This window comes from Rana temporaria, chromosome 1, assembly GCF_905171775.1.
Source record: "Rana temporaria chromosome 1, aRanTem1.1, whole genome shotgun sequence".
Taxonomy (NCBI): Eukaryota; Metazoa; Chordata; class Amphibia; order Anura; family Ranidae; genus Rana; species Rana temporaria.
Window position 1 is genome coordinate 253,063,681 of NC_053489.1, and position 10,457 is coordinate 253,074,137.

General features: G+C 37.3%; 1 gene segment (V, D, J or C); it reads left to right on the forward strand.

Annotated features, from left to right (window-relative positions):
* The window catches only part of LOC120940889, a 201,324-nt gene extending 193,384 nt beyond the window's left edge, over positions 1-7,940 (forward strand). Inside the window, 4 exon segments of the C gene segment in view lie at positions 3,219-3,518; positions 3,948-4,277; positions 6,084-6,404; positions 7,167-7,940. Of these exon segments, the coding sequence occupies positions 3,248-3,518; positions 3,948-4,277; positions 6,084-6,404; positions 7,167-7,489 (1,245 nt within the window).
* The last annotated feature ends 2,517 nt before the right edge of the window (positions 7,941-10,457 follow it).

Here is a 10,457-nt window from a genome sequence, read left to right on the forward strand (position 1 = left end):
GTCGCAGTAAAGTTACAATGTTTACGTTAGGCTTTTCCCGGCATAAAGTTGCCCCTGCTATATGAGGCGCAGCCAATGTTAAGTATGGCCGTCGTTCCCGTGTCAAAATTTTAAAAAGTTACGTCGTTTGCGTAACTCGTCCGTGAATGGGGCTGGACGTAATTTACGTCTACGTCAAAACAAATACGTCCTTGCCGCGTATTAGGAGCAATGCACACTGGGAGATTTCCACGGACGGCGCATGCGGCGTTCGTGAAAAACGTCAATCACGTCGGGTCACAGTAGTTTAACATAAAACACGCCCCCCCCTTCCACATTTGAATTAGGCGGGCTTACGCCGGCCGATTTACGCTACGCCGCTGCAACTTACGGAGCAAGTGCTTTGAGAATACAGCACTTGCCCGTGTAAGTTGCGGCGGCGTAACGTAAATCGGATACGTTACGCCGCCGCATAGATACGCCATTATACGAGAATCTGGCCCATAGAGAGGTAAAGTGGCACTAGGTTTATACCCTTGGGTATTTTTGTGCACTGCGATAATGCGCATTGTGTCATGCTTTAACACGTGATGCATTATTTATTTTCAAGATGCTGCCAATGCACAAATCATATATACAACATTTTTTGAAGCAATGTTACCTTAGTGTCTCAAAATCAATAGCACTGCAATGTGCTAGCGCATGTAACATGCATTGCAGTAACATGCATGTTGCAGCAACAGACCGCATCTGACAAATATGGCCACCTTATTGTTAGTGTGGCATTTTTCATTATCCCTATATTGAACTTCAGAAAGATATTTTGGAATTCCATGTGGATCCCAATTGATGCAATATAAATTAAAAGTTCATTGTCTTAACAGATTTGAAATAGCAACTAAGTACAATAGAGGTATTAAGGCAAATGTGATATGTGTAATTATGAAGGTAACAGACTACAGTATAAAGATGCAGATTTAGTGTAGCAGTCATAATGAGGATGTTCACACCTTTATGACACATTTGTGATAACTAGATCTACGATGCTCATCTGCTGATTATCTTAGCATCTTATTATCTTATTATAAGTAAAGTCCTGATATCTGAAAGGGTCTGAGCACTAGAACCTTATTCATAGATGCCTGTGAAATTAAAGGGTAAAGATATAAAAGAGCTTTAAAGCAAACATAATGTTTTAAGAGACACATTTTTTTCTGAAATACAGCATGATTCCCTAGATGAGGAACAAAAATGTACATATATTTCAATACAAACTGAAGCAAAATTCTTATTCATATTGATATTTAAGTTTTACACTCTAATACCATACTGTGGATTACTGAAACAATTTATTTCCATTCTAGGACGTAAACATTCTGGTTTTCACATGTCCTGCAAGATGTAATTTATATTTTTCAACTTTCTAAAGTGTTTAGCACACAGTGGGGTTATTTACTAAAACTGGAGAGTGCAAAATCTGGTACAACTTTGCATAGAAACCAATCAGCTTCCAGGTTTTATTGGCAAAGCTTAATTGAACAAGCTGAAGTCAGAAGGTGATTTGCTACCATGCACAGCTTCACCAAATTCTGAGTGCTCCAGTTTTAGTAAATATACCCCAGTATGTAGGCAAAGGACACATCCCTGCCATGGCCCTTGTTACACCGACCACAAAAATCTGCAGAAAATAATTGGCTAAACCACACAAGTGCATGTTTTAATCTCCATTTTTCCTTTTAGCTTTTATAAATAACAAATGTAATAATATAGAGGTTGGACACAAAGTTTAGTGCAGCATAATACTTTTTGTAGAGAATGCATTTTGTGTCAAGCTGGGCTCACCACACCAAAATAGAGAGACAGCTGAGGCTGCACGAGGGCGGCGTGATTTGGTCTCAAAAGAGGGACAGTCCCTCCAAATGAGGGACAGTTGGGAACAATGTGAAATTACATGCATTGATGTTTCCTGATCATTTTTCTGCTTTATGCAGCATTGATATTTTTTAAATACTTTATTTGTGTTCATGTTTAAAGTAATTGTAAAGTCTCCTTTAAAAAATGTAATAAACAACAAACATGTTATACTTACCTCCTTTCTGCATAGCAGCCCGGATCCTCCTTTTCTCTGGTCCCTCTTTGCTGCTCCTGGCCCCTCCCTCCTGTTGAGTGCCCCCCACAGCAAGCATCTTGCTATGGGGGCACCCGAGACGGGCTGCAGCTCCATGTGTCTATTCAGACATGGAGCTGCCTTTTGGCCCTACCCCCTCTCTCTCCTGATTGGCTAACTGATTTTGATTGACAGCTGTGGGAGCCAATGGCACTGCTGCAGTGTCTCAGCCAATCAGTATGGAGAGTCCCAGGCAGTTAAGGGAATCGTGGACATTGCTGAATAGAGATAGGGTTCAGGTGAGTATTAGGGGGTGCTGGGGAGGCTGCTACACACATAAGGTTTTTTATCTTAATGCATAGAATGCATTAAGATAAAAAACCTTCTGCATTTACAACTCCTTTAAGTTACATTTGTTTTTGAGTTTTTCCATAGGTGAACACGATTGACTATATTGTGTCAGCAGCCTTTAGACTTTCAGTTTTTCAGTGTTATATTTATTTTCTTTGCTCCGGTTTTGTCTTTTCGCGATATCCTGAATAATGGCATAGTGGGATTGAGTTAAAAAGGAAAGGTGCATGTTCATTAAACAATTGAAAAAAACTCAAAATGAAATTGGGATTGTGGAGGCAACAAATAGAAACTTCAAAATTTACAAAAATTATACAAATGTATTATTACTAATTTATTTATTAGTAATACATTTTTAAAATGTTTTTAAATTTTGAAGTTTCTATTTGTTACCTCCGCAATCCCAATTTCATTTTGAGTTTTTTTTCAATTGTTTAATTACTAAGGGATGATGGCAACCACATGCCGCCCTACATGAGTTGGTCTTTTTCTCTCTTAGGTGCATGTTCATTTTCGAGTCCAGCCCAGTATTAACTGTCACTTTTTAAATCTGCCACTTGCTTCCCCTAAAACTCTTGGAGTTTTAACTCCAACACAATATAAATACTTTGCATGACTTTATCTTTTGCAATATCTATAACAAACAAAAGGCATGTTTACTGCTTGATAACTACATGCATAATCATATTTTCCCTTGTAGAGTTGACAAAATTGAGATTTGTTTGCTATATTTATTTCAGATATGATCTGATGACTAATGCATTCTTTTAATAATCCACAGCTCAGTCAAGTGCTCCGTCAGTTTTCCCCATGTTGCCCTGCTGTGACAGCTTTTCTTCCTTATCAGAAGTCACCATTGGGTGCTTGTCTACTGGATACCTTCCTCCTACTGTAGATGTTACTTGGAATTCAGGTTCCATAACTACTGGAATTAGAAACCCACCAAACATACTTAGTAGAAACGGGCAATATCTCTCAGCCAGCCTTCTGACTATTTCTACATCTGACTGGAAAAGTAACAAATATACATGTAATGTGGATCACAAGGCCACAGGTGTAAAAATTAACAAGGATATACCAGGTGAGAACAAAACAATTTCTTCTACTAGTCATTTTTCCAATATTGTAAGGCTATTTAGCTCATGGCTCTTAAAAACATAGCCTAGGCGTCATTTTAACTGTCTGAGATGTTATGTTCAGGGGGTGGGAAGGTCTGCCTGATCACATGATCATTGTGATTGGCTGTCATAGTGGTCATGTGATCAGGATCTGGTGCCAAGCTATGAACATGCTAGAGAAGATATGTCAGAGACTATTGGCATGCTACAGAACATGCTCATGCTTCAAGAGATAGTTAGAGATTACAGACATGCTACAGGAGATGTTTAGGGACTGGGGACATGCTTCAGGAGACAATCACAGACTGGAGAATGTTTATAGAACTGTTGTGGTATTAACCGTGTTTTGCAAAAAAAGTTTTAATTGGCTAATATTTTATCTGTTTATTTAGAGTGCACTCCGGATGAACCTATCCCACCTTCCGAACCCACTGTAAAAGTTCTGCAAGGATCGTGCGGGGAAACTGGTTCAGTTGAACTTGTTTGTGCCATCAGTGGATACACTCCAGATGAAATTAAAATACAGTGGCTTTTAAATGGAAAAGTAACTTCTATTTCTCCAACAAATAGCACTCCATACAAGGATAGCGAAGGGAAATTTGAATCTAGAAGTCAAGTTTCTGTTCCCAAAGAGGATTGGAATTCTGGGGACACTTACACTTGTAGAGTTAACCACCCTCCAAGCTCCAGCAAAAACGAAGATAGCATCCACAGATGTTCAGGTAATAATAGCATACTCTGCTGTAAACACAAACAATTGTCATTGCTGAAAGGGTTTGAAATACAGATGTACTAGTAAAAAGATCAAAAAAAGATATAGAGTATCTAAACCTAAGAACAAAAATATAATTTTTTTAGTGGCCTTTTTTTTATTTTTTTCCCTGTATTTTCCCCTGGAAATCTGGCAGTAACATGTAAAGCTTGTCATACAGTAGATGGATCAAAATGTGTCTGGTTAAACAGGGACCAGCCAAATTTGATCCATCTATAGCCATTCTTATTCAAGCGGAGCAGATCTATTAATCGACTTTTCTTGAATGGGACTGTTGGAAAATTTATGTTCGATTAGTGCATGCAGCCAATCGGCTCCAGCGCTTATCAGTGTATTCTGACAGCAGAGGAGTCCCAGCAGTCAGAATACAATGACATAACTGGGAGGATTCCTCTATCCATAGTGAATCCATTTTGTTTTTGTTTTTTATAAGCCTGCCAGCTTATCAAAAAAAAAAAGAAGAAAAAGATCCATCTGTGGCCAGTTTAAGGACTACAGGATACTTCTTCCTTTCCTCTTTAAGGCTGGATTCACACCTATTCAGTTTTGTGCTACAGTCCATTTAACATGGTTTCATATGGAACGCGTTCTGTAATTCAAAAAGCACAAAAAAATGCATGGGTGTGAATCCAGCCTTACATAGAGTTATGTATGTGTGATCATAGAGAGAACTGTAAATAATGCTAATTTGATTACAGTGCGGCACATACAAGAGTGTATATGAAGGTTTTAACTTACATCATTTCTGTAAGGACCAACAGGTTTTTTTTTTAATTATCAAACATAAATAACAAAACACAAAATAATTCTAATTTAACAGACCAAAAGGAAGCTACACTTTAATAGAAATGTTCAGATTGTTTGTTATATTAAAACTGCAACTTTTGTGATAGCAACATATATAATATTATATGTCCTTAACATTATATATTAAGTATTTATTTATAAGTATAAGTATTTATAAGTATTAAGTAAACAGACCATTTCGTATTGAAAATATGTGTGGGACACTAGTGCCCAATTGCACTTTGAATTAACTGGGATGCTCAGGAGGTGACATTTAAACAGTTTATGACTATTAAAATAGCAACCAACCAGTCACTTCTATAACATGGATTTAAAACTGTAAGGACATCTGACATCTGTCCAAAAAGGAATAATCAGTGTTTACTATGTATTGTTTAAAGCCTCAGGACACAAAAGCTTTTCATCTAAATATATAGCCACAAAGCATATGAATCTACTTTTTGTGCAATAAAAGGCTTTACAAACCTAGATATTACCTTTTAAACATTAACTCATTACTGTGCTGCAAATAGTCTGTGCAGAGAGCAGGGCTGTGGGAGGGGCCCAGCAGGTCCACTCACTACAGGCTGTCTGCAGAAAACTACAGGAGGGGGTGGAGACATGACCAGTCTCCCTGCACAAGGAGAAAGAAGCATGGGAAGAATTAAAGGAAGCTCATGCACAAAGGCAAAGTTTCACACTGGATTATTGCACAGAACTGGAAGAAATATACAAAACACGCCAAGATTCAAGTAAGAATACACACAGATCTGGTATTTAGACAATATTTGCTTATCCCGGAGTTCAGCTTTAAGTAATATCCAAAACAGTTAATTGGTGAGTTCTAACCAAGATCATTAAAATAAAATAGTAACCATTTGACTTTTCAAGATCATTATAGGCCAATGCTTTTGTTTACTTTTCTACCAATGAGTATATTATATTAACTTTTTTATATTTTTTTTTTTAGAGTCCTCCACCTCCCATCCAAAGGTTGTCATTTTGCCACCTACCCCAAAAGATTTACTGATCACCAAGGAAGCCAAAGTTACTTGTATAGTAGAAAAACTAACATCTACAGATTCTACAGAATTTAAGTGGAAGCGTGAGGATGGCAAAAGACTTCAGGTTTTCAGATTTGAACCAGAGGAAGGATTTGATGGCACATACACAGTCAAAAGTATCCTGAAGATTTCTGTTGCTGACTGGGATTCTGGAAAACAGTTTTCCTGTACTGTATCACACAGTGACCTTCCAGCCCCCATAGAAAAAACAATTACATATAGAGATGGTAATAATTTATGCATAAATATATATTTATTATGATTACAAAATCCATTAAATGTATTTCTATTAGTAAGGTGAATACAATTGAATATACTATAGTTATGAGTTTCAGCTCTTTTTTTTATGTTCACCATGGTAGCAATAACTGCTTTCCTGCCTCTTGCTTACGAAGGTCAATAGCTGATGTCTAGATTACACATCTGAATGAGTCAGATCAGAGACAGCTCCATACAGACCTTTAAATACAAAGTGTCTCAAAGCAAATATCTACTGATATACACCTGCACCTGATATGTCTATATATATATATAAAGGAAAAAAGCCTTAAGACCTTTATTGTCATCTAGCACTGGACCTGAAAGGACCATTTTAAATTAGAAAAACCTCTTGTCCCGGGACAGTGTTCTCTGGTATATTGCAGTCTCTGACATTAACTGTCCATCAATATAATCCATTAGTGAATGCTGTGTTTTAATGGAACTAGAACAAGTACTCATCATCCTCACTGGGCCTCTACTGAACATATTGATTTAAGGAACACAATAGGCAAAAATTCAACATTTGAGGGGGATGGATATATTAGACATGGGTGGATGCTGATGAGCTGAACCACTTATTGACTTAACTATATATCTGCGCAATTCCAGTTGTAAGAAGCTTGTGGGTGAAAAACCCTTTATTGGATTTAAAAGTAATTTCCATGTATAATAATGCAAACATACATTGTATTCATTTTAAGATTACATTTTTTTTTTATTTCCTACAGAGGACGTAACAGAACCAACAATTTATTGTTTCCAGCCAGCACCAGAGGAACTTTCTTTGTATGACTTTGTGGGTCTAACCTGTATACTTAAACAATTCAGCCACAAAGATGTGTATGTGCAATGGAAGAAGAATGGTGTACCTATTGACGATACTAATTACACAAACACTGAACCCGTGCTAGATGGAGATGGTGAGACCTACCTTATGTACACCACAGCCCTTATTAGTAAATCAGAATGGAACAGAGGAGCAACATATACCTGCTCAGGCGTACTCAAGAAGATAACTTCAAAAGAAATAAAGAAAACCAGGGGTAAATGATTTTTGTGCGCTATTTTTTTTTATATATCTGAAGTACTCCCAGTGGCTTACTCTCTTTTTATCCTTTGTTACCATTGAAATTCTACCCACAACCTATCATCATTTTGATGTGTGGAACATCAAGCTTTAGTGCTTTAATGTCATAAAATTAAGCAATTGTTAAGCCAATGCAGTTTTTGCCATTTTGAGATTCGTCAGACTCGTAATTTAAGAACAGATAAGAGGAAATGCTGCCAACATTGAAAAGTAGACCAATGACAAAATCAGCATTGTATTAACACTGTGTATCAAGATGTCCAACATGTTCCCTTGTGTATGTAATCTCAACTCATCTTGCATTTATTCTTGCCCTATGTTTCTGGTGTGTGGAACACTGGATTTAATTTGTGTTTGTCATGTCCTGTCATGTGCTTATTTCTCAATAAACTCTTGTATAACATATGTTGCTAAACTCAGTATGTCTGTCTTTACTTATCTGGGGTCTTAATATATCAGTATACATTTAATGCAACAAAAAGAGAAGAATACATTAATTAGTACAGAGATAAAATCAGATAACAACATAGTATATCATTATTATAAATATAAATGTATAAAGCATCACTACTTACAAATACTGCAATCAATACGGTTAGGCTGGTTAACTTTCAACAAGATAACGTACTCTAAATGTCTATAGTTGAAACTCCCTGCATAGGTACATAAGCATATACAGCACTATTAATGTAATCCTTTATTAGATTATATTTTAGAAAGACACAGTTTCGTATTCAGAATGTTCTGTTATGTTATAAAAGCCAGACTGCATATGCAGAGTTCTCACTATGGACCTAAACTTGCAATAGATGACAAGTGGAAGTACTTGTATATATATGAAGTATGAGTAGTTTGTCAGGGAGCACCTTTCCAGTCCATATAGTGTCTTTTTCTACTTTACCAACTGAAATTATTAATGAACAGTGGTGCGTGTAGCTTTATTAATAAATTATAAATATTATTAATTATTTAAATTTCACTGTGAACACTGTATAGGCTATTTTTATAATTAACAACTTGTAGCATCAACTCCATTGCTCATTTGTATCAATGCATTGAGCATCAAGTCTCACCAGTATTTTGCCTTTTTTATTCTTAACTATTAAAACAAAGTATATGGGAGTAAACAACAGATTTCACTAAATAGTTTCTGATTAGGAATTTGATAAAACAAATGAATAATAAAATCATTGTCTAATAAAAAGTCCTCCACTGAATATGATACATGCAATTGCCTATAACATACTCTTATGGTGGATAAACAGAAACATCAGAAAGCTGCATTTAACTACATAATACAACAAAAAGCAATGCACAATAGGGTCACACAGCCCTATTTACTTCCATAAATCTATATTATCCAGATAATAAGTCATACATTAAAATCCTTGCAGTCTATGTAACCTAAATTGTCCACTAACAATCTCCATGTATTTAATAATTGTGCAAACCTTAGTGAGATGCCTTTACTAAAGGAGTATAACTAGCTCACTGAAGCTGTATTCATTGCAATCATCCAAACATGTGCAACTGAAATTCCAACTTTTTTAAATTCCTCAAAATGTGTTCAAAAATAACATAAATTCACCTCTCTGTGTGAACACAGTGCTCTTTAAGGCCCCATACTCACGACCAAACATGTCTGCTGAAACTGGCCCGCAGGCCAGTTTCAGCAGACATGTTTGGTCGTGTGTGGGCGCGAGCGGGCCGAATTCCAGCAAACATTTGCCCGCCGGGCCTTTTCCCAGCAGACAAATATTCCTGGACTTGTTTTAAAACAGTCCGCTGGAATTCTGCCCGCTCGGACATGTACGGTCGTCAGTACAGACCTACCGTACATGTCCAGGCGCCCGCCGTCCCTCGCATGCGTCGAATGACTTCGACGCATGCGTGGAAGCATTTTAAAGGCGGGCCGCCCACGTCGCCGCGTCATTGTCGCGGCGACACCGCGTCATCGACGCGGCGACACCGCGGACACGCCCCGCGTATTGTTTACGCGCGGACTTCTGTACGATGGTGTGTACAACCATCGTACAGAAGCCCTCTGGCAGACATGTATGGTGAAAACGGTCCGACGGACCGCTTTCACCATACATGTTTGGTCGTGAGTACCCGGCCTTAGAGAGCAAAAACCCAATTTGCTACACGGTTAAAGAAGTATACAGAAACCAGCTAAATACCTGAAAATAACATGATCATGGTACAGAGGCTGGCCCTAAAAAGTTTATGTAAGCCCAAATATATGTTTCAGTCTCTTTAACGTCATGTATACAGTTTTAAATTTTTTAATGGATTTATTGCAAAGTTTATGGATGTATTTCAGTGGCTTTACAGTCTGCAACACAAAAGGGGTTGATTTACTAAAGAAAATGATGCTGTTCGCTTTGCAAGGGAATTTGCCCCAGAGTGTGGTGAATGAGCTTCACTTTGCAAATGATACCCAGTCACATGCAAGAAAAAAAAAAAGTTTGCTTGCGCGTGATTGGATGATGGAAATCAACTGTGTTTCACTTCATTCACTACGTTCTGGAGCACATTCCCTTGTAAAGTAAACAGTTTGTCTTTAGTATATCAACTTCAAAGTGTTGTTTCTGACAGAATCTCAACTTAAGAAAATAAGCTATTTGCTTAAGACAAGTGTATAAGTGAGGAATACAACCAAATATGCTGATAAATAGATTTGAGTTACAATCACATTAAAAATCCCTGCATAACCGGCATACCTCACAATACCACTATTATATATGTATTTGATTGTCAAGTGTGTAGCTCTGTCATGTGTAAAATGTTATGTGTTTGTCTGCTTTTACCTTCCTTTAAAAGCTAAATACAGGTATAATGCATAAAAGAGAAAAAAGAACCCAGTGTTCCAGGTTCCTAATCATTTCCCCTTCAGCTAAATTGATCTGGTTATTATGGGGCAGATCCACAA